This window comes from Anolis sagrei, chromosome 11, assembly GCF_037176765.1.
Source record: "Anolis sagrei isolate rAnoSag1 chromosome 11, rAnoSag1.mat, whole genome shotgun sequence".
Taxonomy (NCBI): domain Eukaryota; kingdom Metazoa; phylum Chordata; class Lepidosauria; order Squamata; family Dactyloidae; genus Anolis; species Anolis sagrei.
In genome coordinates, this window is record NC_090031.1 from 33,269,216 (window position 1) to 33,296,366 (window position 27,151).

The following is a 27,151-nucleotide window of genomic DNA, read 5'->3' on the forward strand; positions in this document are numbered from 1 at the left end:
TAATAATATAATAATGGTACATGATATATTACATATAATATTACTAATCATATTACAGTATTATGACATCAGACTGGCAACAAAGATCCGCCTAGTCAAAGCCATGGTCTTCCCTGTAGTAACATACGGATGTGAGAGCTGGACCTTCGGGAAGGCTGAGCGAAGGAAGATCGATGCTTTTGAGCTGTGGTGTTGGAGGAAAGTGCTGAGAGTGCCTTGGACTGCGAGAAGATCCAACCAGTCCATCCTCCAGGAAATAAAGCCCGGCTGCTCACTGGAGGGAAGGAGACGAGAGGGAAAGTTGAAGTCCTTTGGCCACATCATGAGGAGACAGCAAAGCCTAGAGAAGGGAATGATGCTGGGGAAAGTGGAAGGCAAAAGGACGAGGGGCCGACCAAGGGCAAGGTGGATGGATGGCATCCTTGAAGTGACTGGACTGACCTTGAGGGAGCTGGGGGTGGTAACGGCCGACAGGGAGCTCTGGCGTGGGCTGGTCCATGAGGTCACGAAGAGTCGGAGACGACTGAACGAATGAACAACAACAACAACAAATATATAATACTAATATGGTGCCATGCTAATAATATAATATATTGTATAAGCATATCATATTGATATTAATTAATACTATATTATAATGCCATACAATATAAGGCTAATAATAATAAAACCAAATAATAATAATATGTCAAAATATTGTAATATAGTAATACTAATATATTAAATATAATTACTACTGATAATACATAATACATTAAATATAGTTACTTATATATTAAATGTAATTGCTACTGATAACATATAAAATATTACTATTAACAATAATATAATTATATATAATATTATAATATAATTATTATAATAATATAATTATATATAATATATAATATTATAATAATGCCTCTGTTTAATAATATAATTATATATAATATTTTAATATAATTATATATAATATTGTAATATAATTATAATAATTTAATTATATATAATAATGTAATATAATTATAATAATATAATTATATATAATATATAATATTATAATAATGCCTCTATTTATAATGCTTTTGTTTCATGCCAATGCATTGGCTTTGGGTTCTAGCTTGGCAAGGATGACCTAAGCGGCTCGACTTCGGACTAAAATCCGGAGCGGACACGTCAGCCCATGCAGCCGGTAGACTCTGATAAACAAGCTGTGCCTCTGCTCCAGGCTTTGGGCCTGAAAGGAATGATGCCCAAAGAGTTGTGTGCATGGGGACGGAAATATTGAGGAGTGCTTTGGAAACTTCGGACTACAACCCAAAGCGGATACGGTGAAAAAACAAAGCAGTTTAGGTTGATATATGCCAAGGCAAGCCCAACCCATAACGCTATCCCTCAGTCACTGGCATCTCCATTGTGAGGAAGGCCCAGCCTCCTCCTCCTCTTGTGCCATCTGTTCTTCCTTTCCAGGCCAAGCGCAGAGGCGCGCAGATGGGGCCACAGATCTATTTCTCTTTTCCCCCTTGACTCATCCCCGGCTTTGTGGCACACTCCTCCGCTCCCATCCCTTTGGCACAAATACTCCCTTTGATCATTTGGCAGCGGAAAAACCCAGCTTTGTGAAGCACCCTGGCCTTCCGTAGGGACCATTTGCCCATTCGGCAATGGCATCCAGGTCAGCGGGGCAACAGATCCAGGCCGGGTTTGGGCCGGTCGTCGGATTGAATCCATTCAAGTCCATGCAAAGCTTGTCCAAAGTGAAAGGTGCTTCTCTACTGTAGAACATGGGTCCCTCAGATTGTTTGGAGGCCAGACTCTAGTTTATTGTGGTTGTGGTTGTTGTTGTGTATTTTCAAGTTGTTTCAGATGTCGGACAGCCCTAAGACAATACTGTCACAGAGTTTTCTTGTCAAGACTTATTCTTCCCTTCCTTCCCTTTCTGTTATTCTTCCCTCCCTTTCTTCTCTTCCTTCCCTCTCTTTTTACTACCTTTCTTCTCTTCTTTCCCTTCCTTTTTTCCTACCTACCTTTAATTCTCCCTTTCCTCTCATTTTCGTACCCCTTCTTTTCTTCCTTCCTTCCCTTTCTTTCTCTCTTTCTTCTCTTCTTTTGCTCTATTTTCCCATTTTTATTTCTTTCTTCTCTTCCTCCCCCCTCTTTTTCCTCCTTCCCTTTCTTTCTCCCTTTCTTCCCTTTCTTTCTCTCTTTCTTCTCTTCCTTTCCTCTCTTTTTCCTGTTTACCTTTCTTTCTCTCTTTCTTCTCTCCCTTCGCTCTATTTTCCTGCTTACCTTTCTTTCTCCTCTTCTTTCCCTCTTTTCCTTTCCTCCCTTTCTTCCTTCCTTTTCTTCTCTTCCTTCCCTTTCTCTCTCTTCCTTCCCTTTCCTCTCATTTTCTTCCCTTACTTTTCTTCCTTCCCTTTCTTTCTCTCTTTCTTCTCTTCTTTTGCTCTATTTTCCCGTTTTTATTTTTTTCTTCTCTTCCTTTCCTCTCTTTTTCCTCCTTCCCTTTCTTTCTCTCTTTCTTCCTCTTTTCCTCTCTTTTTCTTTCCTCCCTTTCTTTCTCCCCTTCTTCTCTTCCTTCCCTTTCTCTCTCTCACCCTTCTCTTCTTTTGCCCTATTTTCCTGCTTACCTTTCTTTCTTTCTTCTCTTCTTTCCCTCTCTTTTTCTTTCCTCCCTTTCTTTCTCCCCTTCTTCTCTTCCTTCCATTTCTCTCTCTCTCCCTTCTCTTCTTTTGCTCTATTTTCCTGCTTACCTTTCTTTCTTTCTTTTCTTCTTTCCCTCTCTTTTTCTTTCCTCCCTTTCTTTCTCCCCTTCTTCTCTTCCTTTCCTTTCTCTCTCTCTCTCCCTTCTCTTCTTTTGCTCTATTTTCCTGCTTACCTTTCTTTCTTTCTTCTCTTCCTTTCCCTCTCTTTTTCTTTCCTCCCTTTCTTTCTCCCCTTCTTCCTTTCCTTTCTCTCTCTCTCCCTTCTCTTCTTTTGCTCTATTTTCCTGCTTACCTTTCTTTCTTTTTTTCTTTTCTTCCTTCCCTCTCTGTTTCCTACCTCCCTTTCTTTTTCTCTTTCTTCTCTTCCTTCCCTCCCCTTTCTATTTCCCTACCTACTCACCACCTCGGTTTGGTTTGGTTTTGTAAAGAAAACGGGAAATACACCAAGTATAGAAAACACCCCAAAATAGACCAAAGAAAGGAAAGAACGAGGCCCGCGCCCCCGCTCTCCAAATCCTCATAATTCTTAAAATGTATTATGCAAGTTTGCAAAGCTCTTCTCTCTTTTGTTTCATATCTTTTAATATATGTGTGTGTGTGAATTTAACTATGTTTTAATATGTGCTTTTATAGGTGGACTTGACTCATTTTGTGCCCCACTTCAAGCTGAAAGCAGAAGCAGGTAAACAACAACAAAAACAACAACAACAACATTTCCCATCCAGGTGTCTCTTAGTGCACCATCGGTGGTTCTTGTCATTTCCTCGAACCCGCCAGCCCTAAAATGCCCAGATTTACGGCTTTCGGTGCCATTCTGTGCCCACGGGTTGTGATATCACCCTGCGTGTGGTGTCCTCTTGCCCTGAATCTATATTTGCTTGCTGGGGGAGAAAAGAGCGCTGAGTCAACACCAAGGGGCGAATGGGCTCTCTCGCTCTCTCGCGCTCGCTCCTCTCGGCCTTCAGCCAAGGCAAACAAAAGCCTGTTTGGCCAGTGCTTTGCATGCATGCCATGCAACCCATACAAGTGAAGAAGCAATTCACGGCAAGGCGGTACAGGTTTCTGGGATATATAGTTTGCTAAATACTCCACTTCCTTAGGCGGGGAAAGTGGAAGGCCATGCCAGGCTACAGCTCTCATGATTGCACGGCGTGCAGACATCACATTCTAGGGGACCCTGGGATGCATAGTTTGCCAAGGACCCAGCTTTCATAGGCAGTGAAGGCAAAAGACCTTGCCAAACCACAACTCTCGCAATTCCGCAGCATGTAGACATTACTTTTAGCTCTCACGACTCCATATTGTGGGACCTTGGGATGTATAGTTTGCCAGGGACCCAGCTTTCATAGGTAGCAAAGGCGAAAGGCTTTGCCAAACCGCAACTCTCACAATTCCACAGCATGCAGACATTACTTTTAGCTCTCACGACTCCATACTGTGGAACCTTGGGATGTATAGTTTGCCAAGACACCAGCTTCTGTAGGCAGAGAAGGCAAAAAACCCGCTTTGAGTCGCCTGAGGGCTGAGAAAAGCGGTATATAAATAAAGTAAATAAATAAATAAATAAATAAAATGTCTTGCCAAACTACAACTCTCAACATTATGCAGCATGCAGGCACCACTTGCTATGGGACCCTGGGATGTATAGTTTGTCAAGGACCCCAGCTTCCGTAGGCAGAGAAGGCAAAAGGCGGTCCCAAACTACAACTCTCATCATTATGCAGCATGCAGGCACCACTTGCTATGGGACCCTGGGATGCATAGTTTGCCAAGGTCCCATCTTCTGGAGGCAGAGAAGGCAAAAGGTGGTGCCAAACTACAGCTCTCAGGATTCTTCCACATGCAGACACCACATGCTATGGAGTCCTGGGATATGTAGTTTGTAAAGACCCCAGGTTCTTTAGCCAGGCTAGGCGGAATGCCATGCCAAACGACATCTCTCAGAATTCTGCAGCATGCAGGCACCACTTGCTATGGGACCCTGGGATGTATAGTTTGCCAAGGACCCATCATCCGGAGGCAGAGAAGGCAAAAGGTGATGTTAAACTACAGCTCTCAGGATTCTTCCACATGCAAACATCACATGCTATGGAGCCCTGGGATGTGTAGTTTGCCAAGACCCCAGGTTCTTTAGCATGGCAAGGCGAAATGTCATGCCAAATGACAACTCTCAGGATTCTGCAGCATGCAGGCACCACATGCTATGGGACCCTGGGATGTGTAGTTGGCCAAGACCCCAGCTTCCATAGGCAGAGACAGCAAAAGGCATTGCCAAACTACAACCCTCAGAATTCTGCAGCATGCAGACAACATATCCTATGGGACCCTGGGATGTGTAGTTTGCCAAGACCCCAGGTTCTTTAGCATGGCAAGGCAAAATGCCATGCCAAATGACAACTCTCAGAATTCTGCACAATGCAGGCATTACTTGCTGTGGCACCCTGGAATATGTAGTTTGCAAAGACCCCAGGTTCTTTAGGTAGGCAAGGTGAAATGCCATGCCAAACTACAATTCTCAGGATTCTTCCGCATGCAGACACCATATGCTATGGAGCCCTGGGATGTGCAGTTTGCCAAGATCCCAGATTCCTTAGGTAGGCAAGGCGAAATGCCTTATCCAACCTACAATTCTCAGGATTCTTCCACATGCAGGCACCACATTCTGTGAGACCCTGGGATGTATAGTTTGCTGGGGACCCAACTTCCTTAGGTAGGCAAGGCAAAATGCCATGCCAAACTAAAACTCTCAGAATTCCTTTGCCTGCAGACATCACATGCTATGGGACCCTGGGATATATAATTTGCTTCTTTAGGCAGAGAAGGCAAAAGGCCTTGACAAAGTCCAGCTCTGAAGTTTGGCGTTCAGGCATTAATGGCAGCCATTGGACCTTTGGGTGTCCTTTGATGGCCATACCCTGGGGAACTATAACTCCCAGGGTTCTGTCGCATGGGATGTATAGAGTCCAGGCATTGCCAAACTACAACTCTCAGCATGCAGACACCACATGTTATGGGACCCTGGGATGTGCAGTTTGCCAAGATCCCAGATTCCTTAGGCAGGCAAGGCGAAATGCCATGGCAAACTACAGTTCTCAGGATTCTTTTGCATGCTGACACCACATGCTATGGGACCCTGGGATGTATAGTTTCCCAGGGACCCAGCTTCCTTAGGCAGAGAAGGCGAAAGGCCTTGACAAAGTCCAGCTCTGATGTTTGGCTTTCAGGCATTAATGGCAGCCATTGGACCTTTGGGTGTCCTTTGATGGCCAAACCCTGGGGAACTATAACTCCCAGGGTTCCGTCGCATGGGATGTATAGAGTCCAAAGGTCAAGAAGCTCAGAGGCAACACTGCTTTCCAAAGCAGACGGATTGCAACACTCATTCCAGACTTGAGAACATGTGGCGGACTGGTTCAGAAGGGCTTCGATGCCAGTGTTGTTGTTTTTTGCCCCCACTAAACCCCACCCACTTTAGAGGCGGGGCCACCTGGGGCTATAAAAGCACCTGCCAAACGGGTCGAGCGGCAGAAGGAGGCCGGAGACCTTGGAGGCTGGTTCGAGGAGGTCAGCAGAAGCGTTTATGCCGGGCACTCTGCTTCCCTGGGCTCACCTGTGTTTGCAATGGAGGCCGTCCAACCAGGGCCTTACCTGGCCCCACAGGTGGCCCCACAGCCGGTCCTGGATTCGGATTCCGACTCGGACGGTCCAGCTTTGGCCGGCGGCCTTCCCAAGGCTGGGACCTCGGCCCGCTCCCAGGTCATCCACAGCGGTCACTTCATGCTGTCCTCTCCGCACGGCCACCACCGGGGACCCGACCCTCCTGGCATCGACCCCACCTTGACGCGGCTCTTTGAGTGCATGAGCCTGGCCTACAGGTGAGTCCGGGCTTACCTGCGGCCTTGGGTGGCCTTGGGTTATGGGACCCAAATCAGTCCATTTGCCCAACCATTGGAAATGGGATTAGATGCCTGTCCTGATGTCTGCAAACCTTAGAGTTTGGAGGGTCATCTAACCCAATGATTCAGACTCTGCATAATGACAATAACAATAATAATAATAATAATAGGTATTATTATTATTGGATCCTAGAGTTGACGGGCCCTCCAAAGGTCATCTAGCCCAATGATTCAGACTCATAATAATAATAATAATAATAATAATAATAATAATAATTGGTATGATTATTATTGGATCCTAGAGTTGATGGGTTCTTCCAAAGGTCATCTAGTCCAATGATTCAGACTCTGCAAAATAATAACACACATTGCATACTAATAATAATAATAATAATAATAATAATAATAATAATGGGTATTTTTATTTTTATTATTATTGTATTCTAGATCATCTAGTCCAATGATTCAGACTCTGCATAATGACAATAATAATAATAATAATAATAATAATAATAATAATAGGTATTATTGTTATTGGATCCTAGAGTTGATGGGTTCCTCCAAAGGTCATCTAGCCCAATGATTCAGACTCTTCAAAATAATAATAATAATAATAATAATAATAATGGGTATTCAAACTCTTCAATAATAATAATAATAATAATAATAATAATAATGCGTATTATTATTGGATCCTAGAGTTGATGGGTTCCTCCAAAGGTCATCTAGCCCAATGATTCAGACTCTTCAATAATAATAATAATAATAATAATAATAGGTATTATTATTATTGGATCCTAGAGTTGATGGCGTCCTCCAAAGATCATCTAGCCCAATGATTCAGACTCTTCAAAATAATAATAATAATACTAAAGAATATTATTATTATTATTATTATTATTATTGGATCGTAGAGTTGATGGGTTCCTCCAAAGGTCATCTAGTCCAATGATTCAGACTCTGCAAAATAATAATAATAATAATAATAATAATAATAATAGGTATTATTATTATTGGATCCTAGAGTTGATGGGACCCTCCAAAGGTCATCTAGCCCAATGATTCAGACGCTTAACAATAATAATAATAACAATAATAATAATATAGATTATTATTATTATTACTATTATTATTATTGAATCCTAGAGTTGATGGGGCCCTCCAAAGGTCATCCAGCCCAATGATTCAGACTCTATAATAATAATAATAATAATAATAATGGGTATTATAATTATTATTGGATCCTAGAGTTGATGGGCCCCTCCAAAGGTAATCTAGCCCAATGATTCAGAGTCTGCATGATAATAATAATAATAATAATAATAATATACAGTATTATTATTATTATTGGATCCTAGAGTTAACGGGCCTTCCAGAGATCACCTAGCCCAATGAGTCAGACTCTGTATAATAATAATAATAATAATAATAATAATAATAATAATAACAACAACAACCACAACAAAACAACAACAACAATAATAATGATAATAATAATAATATAGTGTATTATTATTATTATTAGATCCTAGAGTTGATGGGGCCCTCCAAAGGTCATCTTGGTGCGTGATTCAGAGTTTGCATAATAATAATAATAATAATAATAATAATAATAATATAGGACATTATTATTATTGGATTCTAGAGTTGATGGGGCCCTCTAGAGGTCATTTAGCCCTATTGTTCAGAATCTGCATCATCATCATTATCATCATCATTATTATTAGTGGAATCTCTGGTGGTGCAGTGGTTTAAACCGCTGAGCTGCTGAACTTGCTGACTGAAAAGTTAGCAGTTCGAATCCAGGGAGCAGGGTGAGCTCCTGCTGTCAGCCCTAGCTTGTGCCAACCTAGCAGTTCGAAAACATGCCAATGTGAGTAGATCAATAGGTAGCACTCAGGCGGGAACCAAAAGGTTAGCGGTTCGAATCCGGGGAGCGGGGTGAGCTCCCGCTGTCAGCCCCAGCTTGTGTGAAACAAGCAGTTTGAAAACTTGCCAATGTGAGTAGATCAATAGGTAGAACTCAGGCAGGAACCAAAAGGTTAGCAGTTCGAATCCAGGGAGTGGGGTGAGCTCCTGCTGTCAGCCCCAGCTTGTGCCAACCTAGCAGTTCGAAAACATGCAAGTGTGAGTAGATCAATAGGTACTGCTTCGGTGGGAAGGTAACAGCTCTCCCTGCAGTCATGCCGGCCACATGACCTTGGAGGCGTCTATGGACAACGCCAGCTCTTCAGCTTGGAAATGGAGATGAGCACCAACCTCCAGAATTGGACACAACTGGACTTAATGTCAGGGGAAAACCTTTGTATTTACTAGTAGCAACATAGTTGGGCATTATCAATAACACTACAATACTTAACAGGCTTCTAATCAATCACCATAATTATTGATGAATATATCTTTTCTTTTTGGTCTTAATTACTGTTTTGGAATGTGCAATGAGAGTCCCTTGCATTTCGCGTATTAGTCGCGCTGTTGGTTAATATAAAAGTGGAAGCACGGGTAGTCCCCGAGTTACAAACGCCTGACTCACAGTTGAGAACAGAAATGAGATAATAGGAAGTGAGAGAAATCTCCCCTTTAAAAGGAAGGGAAATCCACTCCTGGAGGAGTTATTATCCTGGGGGAAAGGTGCCTCCACTCAAGCTTTATCCCCAATCCTTGTTTGCCCAAAGACTTAGAAGCAGATCTGGTTTGGGATGAATGCAAGACTTTTAATAACAGAAATAGCCATGCGGCGGATGATAAAAAATCCTTATCAGGAATTCTTCCTGATAAGACCCCGACTTTTGCACCCAGGACTTTTGAACTTCCTGCTTTGTTGTGGAAGGAGAAATAAGGTCTTCTTTTGTGATCCTTTTTTTGAGATTACATGCTTCGGTTATAAACGAGTGTTGATAAATAAATCAGTGCCCATTACGTTCCTTTCCCGTCCTTATTTCTTTCCTTCTTCTTTCTCTCCTCCCTCCTTCCTTCCTTCCTCTTCCCTTTCTTCCTCCTTTCTTCCTTTCCTTTTCCCTCCTTCCCTCTCTCCTCTTCACTTTCTCTTCTCCTTCTTTCCCTTTCCCTTTCCCTTCCCTCATCCTTTCCTGCTCCTTTCCAGCTCCTTCCTTTCTCCTTCCCTCCCTTCTTCTTTCTCTCATTTCTCCTCTTCCTTTCTTCTTCTTTCCCTCCCTCCCTTCTTTTCCTTCTTTCCACTTTTTCTTCTTTCCTTTCCTTCCTTTCCTCTCTCCTTCCCTCCCTTTTCTTCCTTTCCCTCTCTCCTTCCTCTCTCTTTCCCTCCCTATCTTCTTCTTCTTTCCTTTCCCCTCTTCCTTTCTTTTTCTTCAGTGCTTCTCTTTTTCCCTTATTTCCCTTTTTCCTTCCATTCCCTCCCTCCTTTTGCTTCCCTTCTTCCTCTCTCCCCTCCTCCCTCCCTCCCTTCCATCCTTCCCTCCTTCTCTCCCTCCCTCCCTCCCTCTTTCCTTCTTTCCTTCTTCCCTCCCTCCCTTCCCTCCTTCTTTCCTTCTTTCCTTCTTTCCTTCTTTCCTTCTTTCCTTCCTTCCTCCCTCTCTTCCTTCCCTCCTTCTCTCCCTCCTTCTTTTCTTCCTTCCTTCCTTCCTTCCTTCCTTCCTTCCTTCCTTCCTTCCTGAGAGGTGGATCTGGCCAAAAGAGAGTGTCCAGCCATGAAAGGTAGCAGTCTATTTACAGTATCTGTTAACTTATTGCGACCCTATGAATTTTGTATAATTTTATTAAGTCATGGATTTTTCAGGGTGGTTTTGCCAGACCTCCCCCCCCCCTTTTTTTAATGCAGCCTTCAGTGCCTGGTGTCCTGTCCAAAGACTAACCAGGGCCATCCCTGCATAGCCTCCAAGATCTGGTGCCTCTAGGCTCCTTAAGCCTTTGGAAACGTGAGAGTTAAGATTTTAAGTTCATCTCATTCATTTTTCATTTCCATCAGTGTCTGTGTGAGTTCTCTATTGACGTATGGGGACCCTATGGATTCGAATAAGCAAGGAAGACCCCAGAGGTGATTCTTGCTGGTTCCTTCCTCCGAAATAGGCTTGTTGGTGGTCTCCCCTCCAAATCCCAACCAGGACCGACCCTGCTTAGCATGCAAAATATGACCTAACCTGGGAGCTTTTGGGTTTTCAGTCACAATACATCTCTCTTTCAATTAAAAATGAGCAGAGAAGGGCATAGAATGTCTTCCTCCGCACACGATCTTGTTTTTCAGGCTCTTTCCACCCCAGATGGTGTTTGCTTGTTTTTCCCATCCGGAAGATGATGGAAACGCAGTCGAGGGAAACTGCGCTCAGGCCTAATGGCTCTAATGCAAACATTTGGGAACTCGGACGCAGCAACCAGAGAGGAGGAAAGAAACAGCCGGCGCAGCGTTCTTATTATTTCCTGGCTTCTTGGGTCAACATTAGCTTATGCCACGTTCGGTGTTAGATGTGTCAAAGAGCGCCTTCGATTTGGGGCCGAAAACAACACAAAAAGGGAGAACAAACAGAAGGGAGGCCGGCCTGTGAGGAGGAGCCGGGTTGGGATCCTGTCATCTGTCTTTGGACTGAAATGAGGGTCTGGCTGACATGGCTGACCTTCTCAAAGCCCCCTTTCACGAGCTTTTGTCATGTTCCAGCTATCTCTTGGCTTTCACTTGGCATTTGTTTGGGATGTCAAGATAAATGAGCAGGAAACAGTCAGCTTTAACTTGTATCCCCTTAAACAGAGATACCTTGCGTTGGCTGGATTGGCATTTTCTTTGTGACTCTTTCCTTCCTTCCTTCATTTACCTCATATCCCTTCTCCCTCTCTCTTTTCTTCCTTCCTTCCCTTCTTCCCTTGCTTTCCACCATATACCTTGCCTTTTCTTCCTTCCTTCCTTCCTTCCTTCCTTCCTTCCTTCCTTCCTTCCTTCTTTTCTTCCCTCCCTTCCTTCACCCCTTCATTCTTCCTTCACCCCTTCCCTTCCTTTCCATTCCCGTCTTTCTCTTTCTTTCCTATCTTCCTCTCATCCCTTTCTCCCCTTTTTCTATTTTGTTCTTCCTTCCCTTCCCTTCCTTTCTTTCCTTCCCCTTTCCTTCATCTCTTCCTTCCTTTCCCTTCCTTTCTCCTTCCTTTTCTTTCTTTCTTTCTTTCTTTCTTTCTTTCTTCCCCTCCTTCCTCTTTTCTCCGTCTCTTCCTTCCTTCCTTCCTTCCCCTTCCTTCTTTTTCTTTCTTCCCTCCCTTCCTTTGCCCCTTCTTCCTTTAGCTTCTTTCTCTTTTTTCCAATCTTCCCCTCATCCCTTTCTCCCTTTCCTTTTTCTTCCTCCCTCCCTCCCTCCTTCTTTTTCTTTCTTCCCTCCCTCCCATTGCCCCTTTTTTCTTTCCTTCCCTTCTTTCCATTTCTTGCCTATTTTCTTCTCATCCCTTTCTCCCTTTCCTTTCTATTTCTTCCTCCCTTCCTTCCCTCCCTTCCATCTCTTCCTCCCTTCCTCCTTCTTTTTCTTTCTTCCCTCCCTCCTATCACCTTTTTTTCTTCCCTTCCCTTCTTTCTCTTTCTTTCCTATCTTCTTCTCATCTCTTTCTTCCTTTTCTTTCTATTTCTTCCTTCCTTCCTTCCTTCCTTCACCTTTTCTCCATCTCTTCCTTCCTTCCTCCTTCTTTTTCTTTCTTCCCTCCCTTCCTTTGCACGTTTTTTTCTTTCCTTCCCTTCTTTCTCTTTCTTGCCTATCTTCCTCTCATCCCTTTCCCTCTTTCCTTTCTATTTCTTCCTTCCTTCCCTTCCTTCCCTTCCTTCCTTCCTTCACCTTTTCTCCATGTCTTCCTTCCTTCCTCCTTCTTTTTCTTCCTTCCCTCCCTTCCTTCACACATTTTTTCTTTCCTTCCCTTCTTTCTCTTTCTTGCCTATCTTCCTCTCATCCCTTTCCCTCTTTCCTTTCTATTTATTCCTTCCTTCCCTTCCTTCCTTCCTTCCTTCCTTCCTTCCTTCCTTCCTTCCTTCCTTCCCCTTCCTTCCTTTTTCCTTTCTCCCCTTTCTTCCTTCACCTCGTCTTCCTTCCTTTCCTTTCCCTTCCAATCTTTCTCTTTCATTCCTATCTTCCACTCCTCCCTTTCTCCCTTCCCTTTTTATTTCTTTCTTCCCTTCCTTTCCTTCCTTCCCCTTTCCTCCATCCCTTCCTTCCTTCCTTCCCTCTCTTCCTTCACCTCTTCTTTCTTCCTTTCCTTTCCTTTCCTTTCCTTTCCTTTTCCTTGCCTTACTTTTTAAGTTGGAACATGAAGGGTCTTTGTGCCAGGTTTGGTCCGGATCTGTCAAGCCACACCAGAGCCTTTGTGCTACAAACCAATGTACGTACATGACTTTGATATGTATAGATAGGAGACAGATAAGGCTGCTTTCCAAAGTCGTTCACATATCCCTTTGTGTTTGCATTTCAGTGGCAAATTGGTGTCCCCCAAATGGAAGAATTTCAAGGGTCTCCGCCTGCTTTGCCGGGACAAGGTCCGCCTGAACAATGCCATCTGGAGAGCTTGGTATATACAATGTGAGTATATATTGCACCCTGCTTCTTCCCCACCAAAATGATCAGGATCATGATTTCTGAATCCACGGAGAGACTGAAATTTGACTTCTGGACTTTGGAACTTGGCAAAAGTGAGCTCTGTCCCCCCCCCCCCCTTCCTGCTTTGCTCCCTTTCGCAAACAGGAGGAGGTTGCCAAAGTTCAGCTGTTGCAATCTGGATTTCCAAATGGCCTTTTGGGAGAAAAAAAAGGAGAGGCAAAAGGCAGGATTTCATCAAATCTATTCCAGATTTTTGGGGATATATTGCTTATTTTACAGGAGGGAGGGGATGGTACTGCATTGCCCAGCATCCTAGATGACGTTGTAGCCCTGATGTGTGTCTCTGTCTGCTGCAGATGTGGAACGCAGGAAGAGCCCCGTGTGCGGCTTTGTCACTCCGTTGGACGGATCGGAAGCAGACGCCCACCGGAAGCCGGAAGTGAGCCTTCCTTGAGCGGAGAGAAAACCTCCCTTTAGGCCTGGCTTGGGATACAGAATCCTCTAAAACCTGGCTTAGTGGGCAGAAGCCCCATAGAGCTGGCTTAGTGTCTCTAGAAGTAGAAGCTTCCAAGAGCCAACTTAGTCAACAGAAGCCTTTAAGGCCTGGCTTAGCCTACAGATTCCCCTAAAACCTGGCTTAGTGGGCAGAAGCCCCTTCGAGCTGGCTTAGTATCTCCAGAAGTAGAAGCTCCCAAGAGCCAACTTAGTCAACAGAAGCCTTTAAGGCCTGGCTTAGCCTACAGAATCCCCTAAAACCTGGCTTAGTGGGCAGAAGCCCCTTCGAGCTGGCTTAGTGTCTCCAGAAGTAGAAGCTCCCAAGAGCCAACTTAGTCAACAGAAGCCTTTAAGGCCTGGCTTAGCCTACAGAATCCCCTAAAACCTGGCTTAGTGGGCAGAAGCCCCATAGAGCTGGCTTAGTGTCTCCAGAAGTAGAAGCTTCCAAGAGCCAACTTAGTCAACAGAAGCCTTTAAGGCCTGGCTTAGCCTACAGAATCCCCTAAAACCTGGCTTAGTGGGCAGAAGCCCCATAGAGCTGGCTTAGTGTCTCCAGAAGTAGAAGCTCCCAAGAGCCAACTTAGTCAACAGAAGCCTTTAAGGCCTGGCTTAGCCTACAGAATCCCCTAAAACCTGGCTTAGTGGGCAGAAGCCCCATAGAGCTGGCTTAGTGTCTCCAGAAGTAGAAGCTTCCAAGAGCCAACTTAGTCAACAGAAGCCTTTAAGGCCTGGCTTAGCCTACAGAATCCCCTAAAACCTGGCTTAGTGGGCAGAAGCCCCATAGAGCTGGCTTAGTGTCTCCAGAAGTAGAAGCTTCCAAGAGCCAACTTAGTCAACAGAAGCCTTTAAGGCCTGGCTTAGCCTACAGAATCCCCTAAAACCAGGCTTAGTGGGCAGAAGCCCCTTCGAGCTGGCTTAGTATCTCCAGAAGTAGAAGCTTCCAAGAGCCAACTTAGTCAACAGAAGCCTTTAAGGCCTGGCTTCGCCTACAGAATCCCCTAAAACCAGGCTTAGTGGGCAGAAGCCCCATAGAGCTGGCTTAGTGTCTCCAGAAGTAGAAGCTCCCAAGAGCCAACTTAGTCAACAGAAGCCTTTAAGGCCTGGCTTAGCCTACAGAATCCCCTAAAACCTGGCTTAGTGGGCAGAAGCTCCATAGAGCTGGCTTAGTGTCTCCAGAAGTAGAAGCTTCCAAGAGCCAACTTAGTCAACAGAAGCCTTTAAGGCCTGGCTTAGCCTACAGAATCCCCTAAAACCTGGCTTAGTGGGCAAAAGCCCCTTCGAGCTGGCTTAGTGTCTCCAGAAGTAGAAGCTCCCAAGAGCCAACTTAGTCAACAGAAGCCTTTAAGGCCTGGCTTAGCCTACAGAATCCCCTAAAACCTGGCTTAGTGGGCAGAAGCCCCATAGAGCTGGCTTAGTGTCTCCAGAAGTAGAAGCTTCCAAGAGCCAACTTAGTCAACAGAAGCCTTTAAGGCCTGGCTTAGCCTACAGAATCCCCTAAAACCTGGCTTAGTGGGCAGAAGCCCCTTCGAGCTGGCTTAGTATCTCCAGAAGTAGAAGCTTCCAAGAGCCAACTTAGTCAACAGAAGCCTTTAAGGCCTGGCTTAGCCTACAGAATCCTCTAAAACCTGGCTTAGTGGGCAGAAGCCCCATAGAGCTGGCTTAGTGTCTCCAGAAGTAGAAGCTCCCAAGAGCCAACTTAGTCAACAGAAGCCTTTAAGGCCTGGCTTAGCCTACAGAATCCTCTAAAACCTGGCTTAGTGGGCAGAAGCCCCATAGAGCTGGCTTAGTGTCTCCAGAAGTAGAAGCTCCCAAGAGCCAACTTAGTCAACAGAAGCCTTTAAGGCCTGGCTTATCCTACAGAATCCCCTAAAACCTGGCTTAGTGGGCAGAAGCCCCATAGAGCTGGCTTAGTGTCTCCAGAAGTAGAAGCTCCCAAGAGCCAACTTAGTCAACAGAAGCCTTTAAGGCCTGGCTTATCCTACAGAATCCCCTAAAACCTGGCTTAGTGGGCAGAAGCCCCATAGAGCTGGCTTAGTGTCTCCAGAAGTAGAAGCTCCCAAGAGCCAACTTAGTCAACAGAAGCCTTTAAGGCCTGGCTTATCCTACAGAATCCCCTAAAACCTGGCTTAGTGGGCAGAAGCCCCATAGAGCTGTCTTAGTGTCTCTAGAAGTAGAAGCTCCCAAGAGCCAACTTAGTCAACAGAAGCCTTTAAGGCCTGGCTTAGCCTACAGAATCCTCTAAAACCTGGCTTAGTGGGCAGAAGCCCCATAGAGCTGGCTTAGTGTCTCCAGAAGTAGAAGCTCCCAAGAGCCAACTTAGTCAACAGAAGCCTTTAAGGCCTGGCTTCGCCTACAGATTCCCCTAAAACCAGGCTCAATGTACAGAAGCACCTGTAATTCTTATCTTAACCTATAGAAGTCTCTTAAGAGCTGACTTAAGAGACAGAACACCTTGAAACGTAGTTGAGAAGCCCTAAAACCTGGCTTAGAGCTGGCTTAGCATCAAGTGCTGGCTTCACTTATAGGAGCTCCTCCAAGCCAACTTAGTCGACAGAAGCAGAAGCCCGCAAGGCCTGGCTTAGCCTATAGAATCCCCTAAAATTTGGCTTAATGTACAGAAGCCCCTAAGAGCCAGCCTAATAGATAGGATCCCCTAAGATATGTCTTAGTGTAGAGAGGCCCCTAAGACCTGGATGAGGTGCATAAATGCCTTTAAGTGAAGGACTAGAAGACCTCTACGCCCAGCTTAGTGGACAGAAGCCCCTAAGAAATGGTTTAGTGTATGCAATCCCCTTAAAGCTGGTTTAATGTATGCAATCCCCTTAGATCTGGTTTAATGTATGCACCCCCCTTAGAGCTGGTTTAGTGTATGGAATCCCCTTAGAACTGGCTTAGTGTATGCAATCCCCTCAGAGCTGGTTTAATGTATGCAATCCCCTCAGAGCTGGCTTAGTGTATGCAATCCCGTTAGACCTGGCTTAGTGTATGCAATCCCCTGAGGCCTGGCTTAATGTATGCAATCCCTTTAGAGCTGGCTTAGTGTATGCAATCCCCTTAGACCTGGCTTAGTATATGCAATCTCCTCAGGGCTGGCTTAGTGTATGCAATCCCCTCAGAACTGGCTTAATGTATGCAATCCCCTTAGACCTGGTTTAATATATGCAATCTCCTTAGAGCTGGCTTAATGTATGCAATCCCCTTAAAGCTGGCGTAATGTATGCAATGCCCTTAAAGCTGGCTTAATGTATGCAATTCCCTTAAAGCTGGCTTAATGTATGCAATCCCTTTAGAGCTGGCTTAGTGTATGCAATCCCCTTATAGCTGGCTTAGTGTATGCAGTCTCCTTAGACCTGGCTTAGTGTATGCAATCCCCTTAGAGCTGGTTTAATGTATGCAATCCCCTTAGACCTGGCTTAGTGTATGCAATCACCTTAGAGCTGGCCTAGTGTGTGAAACCCCCTTAGAGCTGGCTTAGTGTATGCAATCCCCTTAGAGCTGGCTTAATGTATGCAATCCCCTCAGAGCTGGCTTAATGTATGCAATCCCCTTAGAGCTGGCTTAGTGTATGCAATCTCCTTAGATCTGTTTTAATGTATGTAATCCCCTCAGAGCTGGCTTCATGTATGCAATCTCTTTAGAGCTGGCTTAATGTATGCAATCCCCTTAGACCTGGCTTTGTGTCTGGAAATGCTGCCTTTACTTGTACAAGCACTTAAGAGCCAACTTAGTCGATAGAAGTCCGTAAGGCCTGGCTTAGCCCACAGAATTCCCTAAAACTTGACTTAATGTACACAAACCCTTAAGTCTTTACCTACAGAAGTCTCTAAGAGCCAACTTAGCAGACAGAATGCCTTGAAACCTAATTGAGAAGCTCCTAAGACCTGACCAATTGTTTAGACATCCCTCGGGGTTGGTTTACTGGGTAGAAATCCCATAAGAGCCAGTGTAGTGGGCAGAATCCCATAAGATAACAGGTACGTGGAGAGAAACCCAGTGGGATGTTGACTCAAAGACTGTCTCCCTTGTCAGGCCGTTGTGCTGGAGGGGAACTACTGGAAGCGCCGGATCGAGGTGGTGATGAAGGAGTACCACAAGTGGCGGATCTACTACAAGAAAAGGGTCAGCTTTCCACTCTTTATTGGGATTTATTGTCTAAAGGATGATAGCCATGGCAATCCCAAAACTGACTTTCTGTAAAGGAACAGAGGAAGCCAAAATCCAAATGTTGTGATGGTCAACAGCGCCACCTACTGGCTGATGTTGTCTTTGCAACCATTTATTGTCTTGTTTTCTTTCTTTCTTTTGGATGTAAAGAACTTGGTACACTTTGTGGTTTTGGGAAGGTGGCATGAATAGGGCAGATCTCTTCTCCTAGCCAAGAAATGAGTCTGAGATCCGCTCTAGGCCAATTGTACTGGGTACGTAACACTATTTTTCCCTTGCAGCTCCACAGATTCAGCCGGGAAGGTGAAATATCAAGTCCCAAACCGGTAAGGATGCAGGACTTATGAAGAGGGCAGGCCTCCTTGGTGGTGACCCCTTTCTTTTCCAATTCCATATTTATTTATTTATTCAATATATTATTTTTTAATGTAATTTATTATTTTTGACCATTTGTACCAAAAGGCTGTTGATAGGTGAAGTGGCCCTATGATGTCACTGAAATAGAAAAGTGATATCTACATGAGGAGAAATGAGGAAGGCCTCCTCAGAGATGGGGAAGGGAAAAAGTAGGCTTTCCTATAGCAGGAGAAAGTAGGCTTTCTTTTCGGAGATGGAGAAAGGAGAAAGTAGGCCTTCTCAAAGCTGGAGAAAGTAGACCTTCTTGAAGCCAGAGAAGGGAGAAAGTAGGCCTTCTCAAAACTGGAGAAAGTAGACCTTCTTGAAGCCAGAGGGGAAGGTAGGCCTTCCCAAATCTGGAGAAAGTAGACATTCTTGGAGCCAGAGTAGGGAGAAAGTAGGCCTTCTCAAATCTGGAGAAAGTAGACCTTCTTGGAGCCAGAGAAGGGAGAAAGTAGGCTTTCTCAAAACTGGAGAATGTAGACCTTGAAGCCAGAGAAGGGAGAAAGTAGGCCTTCTCAAAACTGGAGAAAGTAGACCTTCTTGAAGCCAGAGGAGGGAGAAAGTAGGTCTTCCCAAAGCTGGAAAAAGTAGACCTTCTTGAAAACAGAGAAGGGAGAAAGTAAGCCTTCTCATAACTGAGAAAGTAGACTTTCTTGAAGCCAGAGAAGGGAGAAAGTAGGCATTCTCAAAACTGGAGAAAGTAGACCTTCTTGGAGCTGAAAGAAGGAGAAAGTAGGCTTTCTTCTCAGAACTGAAGAAGGGAAAATGTAGGCCTTCTCAGAGCTGGAGAAAGGGGGCTTTCTCAGAGCTGGTGAAGGGAGAAAAGAGACCTTCATAGAGCTGGAGAAGGGAAAAAGTAGGCTTCTTAGAGCTGGAGAAGGGAAAGTAGGGATTTCTTCTCAGAGCTGGAGAAGGGGAACATAGGGATTTCTTCTCAGAGCTGGAGAAGGGAGAAAGTAGGTTTTCTTCTCAGAGCTAGAGAAGGGAGAAAGTAGACCTTTTAAGAACTGGGTCCATTCAGAGCTAGAGATGGAAAAAAGTTCTTAGAAGGTCTACTTTCTCCCTTCTCTAGCTCTGAGAAGAAAACCTACTTTCTCCCTTCTCCAGCTCTGAGAAGAAATCCCTATGTTCCCCTTCTCCTGCTCCGAGAAGAAATCCCTACTTTCCCTTCTCCAGCTCTAAGAAGCCTACTTTTTCCCTTCTCCAGCTCTATGAAGGTCTCTTTTCTCCCTTCACCAGCTCTGAGAAAGCCCCCTTTCTCCAGCTCTGAGAAGGCCTACTTTTCTGGTGAGCATTGATGCCTGCTTTCTCTCAACCAGGGTGACGAGGCATGGAAGCCCACCAACCATTGGTGCGACCAGCTCTTCTCCAACGTGGTCCCGATGCTCTTGAGGGACAAAGGGGAGGAGGAGGATGCGGAAGGGAGGCAGCTCTTTGACTTGGACAGTTTCCTTTCGGACATCTCCGACACTCTCTTCACCATGACCCAGGCTGGATGCCCCCCTCAACCGGCTCCAGATGAAGGTACCAGCCTTGTCTGACTACTGGGTTGCTCCCTTGTGAAGCCCAACAAGCAAACATATTCTTTTTATTCATACTGACCAGCTATGCCTACAAAGGAGCTCTCCAAAGTGCTGAAATTGAGCTGCTGTGTGCACTCAGCACCTCGGAGAGCTCATTTCCCCCTTTTAATGTGTGGAAAGGTCTCTTAGCAAATGTCAAAAATACATACAGCACCTTGGGGAGTTCATTTCAAATGATGGAAAATCTGGCCTTGCCTTGCCTTGCCAACATGGGAGACACCAAGCCATGGCTCCCTTCACTTTGGCAAAACTCCTATTATTGGTGATTTAGGAACCACTTTTTCCTGTTTGTTGGGATCCGCACTCAGAACAGGAAGGAGAAGGGTTTGCCTTGACTTTGTGCTTGGTTTGCTTTGGCAGCCTACATCGGCAACGCGGACATGATCCAGCCGGACCTGGCACCGCTGCAGCCAAATATGGACGACTTCATGGAGATATCTGGTAGGCCTTGGCTTGCTTTGGGAGTTGGAGGGTGGGATGATATATAGATACTTAGATAGCTGGATAGATGAATGGATGGGTAAATCAATAGATGGATGGGTAGATGGATGGATGGATGGATGGATGGATAGATAGATAGATAGATAGATAGATAGATAGATAGATAGATAAATTGATGGATGGATGAGTGGGTGGGTGGATGTATGGATAGATAGATGATAGATACATAGATCCATGGATGGATGGATGGATGGATAATAGATGGATAGCTAGACTGAGGAATGGATAAATGATAAATGGATGGATTGATGGATGGATAGATAGATAAATAAATAAATAAATACATGGATGGATGGATGGATACATAGATAAATGGATGGATGGATAGATAGATAGATGGGATAGATAGATGGATGGATGGATAGATGATTGATAGATGGATAGCTAGATTGATTGATGGATGGATGGATGGATGGGTGGATGTATGGATAGATAGATAATAGATACATAGATCCATGGATGGATGGATGGATAATAGATGGATAGCTAGATTGGTCGATGGATAGATGATGGATAGATGGATGGATAGATAGATAATAGATAAATAGATACATGGATGGATGGATGGATAATAGACACATGGATGGATGGATGGATGGATGGATGGATGGATGGATGGATAAATGGATGGATGGATGGATAGATAGATGGGATAGATGGATGGATGATTGATAAATGGATAGATAGATAGATAGATAGATAGATAATATATATATACATAGATAGATGGATGGATGCATAGATAGATGATTGATAGATGAATAGCTAGATTGATGTATGGATGGGTGGTTGGATAGATAGATAATAGATACATGGATGAATGGATCGATGGATAGATAGATAGATAGATAGTATATGGATACATAGATGGATGGATAGATGGGATAGATGGATGGATGGATGGATGGATGGATAGATAGATAGATAGATAGATAGATAGATAGATAGATAGATAGTATATGGATACGTAGATGGATGGATAGATAGATGGGATAGATCAGTGTTTCCCAAACTTATTTGGTCTACCCCCTGGAAATTAATTTTTCCAAATCTTCTCTTCTTTCTTTTATGCTTTCACTGCACCCTTACATTTATTCATCACCCCCAAATGCACCTGTGGCCATTACTGCCCCCCCCCCCCCGATTGCTGCAGCGCCCACCAGGGGGCAGTAATGCCCACTTTGGGAATCACTGGGATGGATGGATAGATAGATAGATAGATAGATAATATATAGATACATAGATAGATGGGTAGATAGATAATATATAGATACATAGATAGATAGATAGATAGATAGATAGATAGATACATAGATAGATACATAGATAGATACATAGATAGATCGGTAGATAGATAATATATAGATACATAGATGGATAGATGGGTAGATAGATAAATAGATGGATGGGTGGATGGATAGATGATGGATGGATAGGTGGATGGGTGGATGGGTGGATGAATGGATAGATAGATAGATGAATGGACGGACAGGGATAGGTAGGTGGATGGACAAGTTGGATGGACAGACAGACAGAAAAACACCAGCAACCTGCTACATTTAGCTGAACCTTGAATCCAGCAATGGAGAATCCATCCCCTGGAAGGGAAGCCTAGCAAAAGGGCTTCCTCTGAGCACGTGCAAAGTGCCATTTGTGCTTCTCTCCAAACCCAAGGCTGAATGGAAGTCATAGATCCTGGGGTGCATGTAAATCGCCGCCGAGGGCCCCCTGGCCATTCCCTTTAGATATCTAGGGAGGCTCTTTGCCCCAGGAAGGGAGGCCGGAGGGAAAGCGCTGGCTCAGCCCTGCGGAGAGGCGGTTGCGACAGCTTGGGGGGGGGGTCAGGTCAGCACCACACCTCGGGCCACTGCGGGCGGCAGCGGCCATCTCCTCGGCCTGTCAGTCAAGGGAATGAGGAACCAGCTCCCACCCCCAGACCACAAACGGGGAGGTGAAGGGAGAGTCCACCCAGGCCAGAGGGAGAACGGGCGCTTGCGATGGCAGGGCCGAGGCCGACCGCAGGGATGGTGCCGGACCACAACTGGCTGCACGGTGCAGGTAGGAGCCCATCGCTAAACTTTTGGGCAACTTACTGGCTGGGGGTGCCAACAGTGTGATGCAGCAGCAAAAAAAGCCAATACGATCCTAATCTGCCTAGTGTCTGGATTGTGGGACGTAGTCATAGTACGTGCAAAAGGGATTTAGGTGACCACAAGCTGAACACGAGTCAAGAGTGTGACACTGCAGCAAAAAAGGCTAACGCGATCCTAATATCATAGTATCTACATCAAAGGGAAGCTCTATTCTGCTTTGGGTCAGGCCTCACCTGGAATAACCCTGTGTCCAGTTGTCAATTCAAGAAGGATTCCTGGGTTTCAGTAAGTTTTTCGGACTGTATGTCCATGTTCCAGAAGCATTCTCTCCTGACGTTTCACCTGCATCTAGGACAGACATTCTCAGAGGTTGTGAGGTCTATGTATTGTCGAAGGATTTCATGGCCAGAATCACTGGGTTGTTGTAGGTTTTTTTGGGCTATATGGCCATAGTCTAGAGGCATTCTCTCCTGATGTTTCGCCTGCATCTATGGCAAGCATCCTCAGAGGTAGTCACTACCTTTGAGGATGCTTGCCATAGATGCAGGCGAAACATCAGGAGAGAATGCCTCTAGAACATGGCCATATAGCCCAAAAAAACCTACAACAACCCAGTTGTGAGGTCTGTTGGAAACTAGGAAAATGGGGTTTGTATACCTGTGGAATGATGTCCAGGGTGGGAGAAAGAACTCTTGTCCGTTGGAGCTATGTGTGAATGTTTCCATTGGCCATACCTCTGAGGATGCTTGCCATAGGTGCAGGCAAAACGTCAGGAGAGAATGCCTCTAGAACATGGCCATATAGCCCGAAAAAACCTACAACAACCCAGTTGTGAGGTCTGTTGGAAGCTAGGAAAATGGGATTTGTATACCTCTGGAATGATGTCCAGGGTGGGAGAAAGAACTCTTGTCTGTTGGAGCTATGTGTGAATGTTTCCATTGGCCATACCTCTGAGGATGCTTGCCATAGATGCAGGCGAAACGTCAGGAGAGAATGCCTCTAGAACATGCCCATATAGCCCGAAAAAAACTACAACCACCCAGTTGTGAGGTCTGTTGGAAGCTAGGAAAATGGGGGTTGTATACCTGTGGAATGATGTCCAGGGTGGGAGAAAAAACTCTTGTCTGTTGGAGCTAGGTGTGAATGTTTCCATTGGCCATTAGCATTGAATGGCCTAGCAGTTTCAAGGTGTGGCTTCTCACTGCCTGGGGGCATCCTTTGTTGAGAGGTGATTCGCTGTCCCTGAGCAGTTTCAAGGTGGGGCTTCTTACTGCCTGGGGGCATCCTTTGTTGAGAGGTGATTAGCTGTCCCTGATAGTTTCAAGAAGGATTCTATTTCAACATTAGGAAGGACTTACTGATGGTAAGAAATCTTTGGCGGTGGAATCTGCTGCCACCTCGGAATCTTCTTCTCTGGAAGGTTTTGACGCAGAACTGGATGGCCATCTGTTGGGAAGGATTGGATGGTGTCTTCCTACCTGGCAGAATGGGATATCGAGGGCTGTACTTTGGGGTCTCTTCCAACTCTAGGATTATTCTCTGATTCTCCCCAAGCGATTGGCCCATGCCTTCTTTCTTTTTTTGAAGTCTTGGGCAACGGCTGATGCAAGACCTTGAGCGCATGACCCGAATGGAAACTAATGCTTTTCCTCCTCGGTTGTCTGGTGCTGTCTGGACTCGGGTGCATGTTGAAAATTTGAGCCAAAGTGGCATGGAAACAAATGCGTTCTTCCTTTGTCCTTGGCATCTTTCAATGCTGGCAGAACACACCTTTACAAGGCAACTAGCTGTGCCCTGCCACGCGTTGCTGTGGCCTATAGTAAAACTTATCAAAGTTGAGGTAGATATCTGGACTATTATGAAAGAGAGGTACCTACCTATTCCTTCCCCCTTTTCCTCCCCCTTTCTCTCCTTTCTTCCTTCTCTACCTCTTTCTTTCTTTCCTTCTTTCACTACTTGGTTTCATCTTTCTCTCTTTCCTTCATTCCCTCCCCCTTCCTTCCTTTGCCTTTCTTCCCTCCCTGTTTGCTTCCTTCTTTCGCTTTTTATTTCCTTTTATTTCACCACCATCATAACAATAACAATAATGCAATGCATTGCCTCTGGGACCTGACACCTCTCCCATTCCCCCTAAAAGGGTCTCAGAGGAATCATAGCATCATCATAATAGAAATAACAACCTTTACCCGCCACGTGTTGCTGTGGCCAACCTTCCCTCTTTCTCTCCTTCTTTCCCTCCTTCCTTCCTTCCCTCCCATCTTTCCTTCTCCTCTTCCTTCTCTATCTCTTTCCTTCCTTCCCCCTTTTTCTTTCTCTTCTGGTCTCTTTTCTTCCTTCTCTCTTTCCTTCTTTCCTTCCCTCCCTCTTTCTCTACATCTTCCCCCTTCCGTCACTCCCTCTTTCCTTCCTTCATTCCCTTTTTTCTTTCCTTCTCTCCTTCCTCCTTTTTCTTTCCCTCCCTCTGTCTCTCATTTCTTCCTTCTCTACCTCTTTCCTTCCTTACCCCTTTTTCTTTCTCTTCTGCTGTCTCTCTTTTCTTACCTTCCATATTTCCTTTTCTTTCCTTTTCTTCTTCCTTCTTTCTCTAACTTTCCTTCCTTCTCCCTTTTCTTTATCTCCCTTTCTCTTTCCTCCTTCTTTCCTGTCTTTCCTGGATTTTGACAGGGCGGGAAGGGGCGGGGTGGGGTTTGGAGGTGGCGTGAAGTAAAAGGAGGTAAGATTGGGGCAGGGGAGTGATGGAGCGTGGGGTTGTGTGTGTGTGTGCGGCAGCGGGGGGAGTGATGGAGCGTGGGGTTGCGTGTGTGTGTGCGGCAGCGGTGGGGGAGTGAGGTTGCGCGCGCGTGTGTGTGGCGGTGGGGGGAGTGATGGAGCGTGGGGTTGCGCGTGTGTGTGTGCGGCGGGGGGAGTGATGGAGCGTGGGGTTGTGTGTGTGTGTGCGGCAGGGGGTGTGTGTGTGCGGGAAGCGGCGCGGCAGGGCTTGGAGTGGGCATGGCTTCCGCAGAGGGAACTATGTGCGCGCGTCAGGGAACTTGCGGCTGGGCACCAATGCGCATGCTCAGTTGTTTTGCCGTTTTGTGAGTGTGTTGTTGTGTTGTTTTTCATTTTGAGTAGATATGTTTGTACCTTATGGGTTGTGTTATGGGCATGGGAATTTTGGTTAAGTTTCGTTGGGGGGTTTGTGAGTTTTGTTGATTTGCCATTTTGTGAGTGTGTTGTTGTGTTGTTTTTCATTTTGAGTAGATATGTTTGTACCTTGTGGGTTGTGTTATGGGCATGGCAATTTTGGTTAAGTTTCGTTGGGTTTTTTTTTTGAGTTTTGTTGTTTTGCCGTTTTGTGAATGTGTTGTTGTGTTGTTTTTCATTTTGAGTAGATATGTTTGTACCTTGTGGGTTGTGTTATGGGCATGGCAATTTTGGTACAGTTTCGTTGGGGGGTTGTGGAGTTTTGCTGTCCGGTTGAACCAACCTAACAGATTTATATATATAGATAGGAGCATCAAACAGTATTGGAATCTCAGGACATTTTGCCTGGAAGTGCAACCTGCAGCGTTGTAATTTCTCCAGCTATTTGGGGTGTTTTCCTTCCCATTCTGCAGGCTCCAGAGACTTACATTTCACAAAATACACTCCAGATATCATAATCATCTTATATAGTAGTGTCTCCCAACCTTTCAAATGCCGCGACCCCTTAATACAGTTCCTCCTCTTGTGGTGACCCCCAACTATAATAATATTTTCGTTGCTACCCCATAACTGTCAATTTGCTCATGTTATGAATCGTAATGTAAATATATGATATGCAGGATGTATTTTCAGTCACTGGACCAAATTTGGCACAAATACACGATATGCCCGAATTTGAATACTGGTGGGGTTGCGGGATTTATTTTCTTATTTGGGAGTTGTAGTTGCTGGGATTTATAGTTTACCTACATTCAAAGAGCATTCTGAACTACACCAATGATAGAATGCAACAAAGCATGGCATGCAGAACTTCCATGAGAACAAGCCCTATGAGGAGCGGCTTAGGAGCTGGGCATGTTTAGCCTGAAGAAGAGAAGGCTGAGAGGAGATATGATAGCCATGTATAAATATGTGAAAAGAAGCCACAGGGAGGAGGGAGCAAGCTTATTCTCTGCTGCCCTGGAGACTAGGACGCAAGGGAACAATGGCTGCAAACTACAAGAAAGGAGATTCCATCTGAACACGAGGAAGAACTTCCTGACTGTGAGAGCTGTTCAGCAGTGGAACTCTCTGCTCCAGAGTGTGGTGGAGGCTCCTTCTTTGGAAGCTTTTAAACAGAGGCTGGATGGCCATCTGTCAGGGGTGATTTGAATGCAATATTCCTGCTTCTTGGCAGAATGGGGTTGGACTGGATGGCCCAGGAGGTCTCTTCCAACTCTTTGATTCTATGACCAATGAAAAATACTGGAAGGGTTCGGTGGGCATTGACCTTGAGTTTGGGAGTTGTAGTTCACCCACATCCAGAGAGTATGGTAGACTCAAACAATGATGGATCTGGACCAAACTTGGCATGAATACTCAATATGCCCAAATGTGAACAGTGGTGGAGTTTGGGGAAAATAGACTTTGACATTTGGGAGTTGTAGTTGCTGGGATTTATTGTTCACCTGCAATCAAAGAGCATTCTGAACTCCACCAATGATAGAATGCAACCTAGCATGGCACACAGAACTCCCATGACCAACGGAAAATACTGGAAGGGTTTGGTGGGCATTGACCTTGAGTTTGGGAGTTGCAGTTCACCTACATCCAGAGAGCATAGTAGACTCAAACAATGATGGA

General features: G+C 45.1%; 1 protein-coding gene across 1 annotated transcript in view; it reads left to right on the plus strand.

Moving 5' to 3' along the window:
• The first annotated feature begins 6,185 nt into the window (after positions 1–6,185).
• Positions 6,186–27,151, plus strand: part of MLXIPL (MLX interacting protein like) — a 33,816-nt gene continuing 12,850 nt past the window's right edge. The window contains exons 1-7 of the mRNA XM_067472172.1: positions 6,186–6,559; positions 12,986–13,092; positions 13,467–13,549; positions 17,635–17,724; positions 18,051–18,095; positions 19,488–19,692; positions 20,112–20,192. Of these exons, the coding sequence (XP_067328273.1) occupies positions 6,306–6,559; positions 12,986–13,092; positions 13,467–13,549; positions 17,635–17,724; positions 18,051–18,095; positions 19,488–19,692; positions 20,112–20,192 (865 nt within the window). The 5' untranslated portion in view covers positions 6,186–6,305. The remainder of the gene's footprint in view (positions 6,560–12,985; positions 13,093–13,466; positions 13,550–17,634; positions 17,725–18,050; positions 18,096–19,487; positions 19,693–20,111; positions 20,193–27,151) is intronic.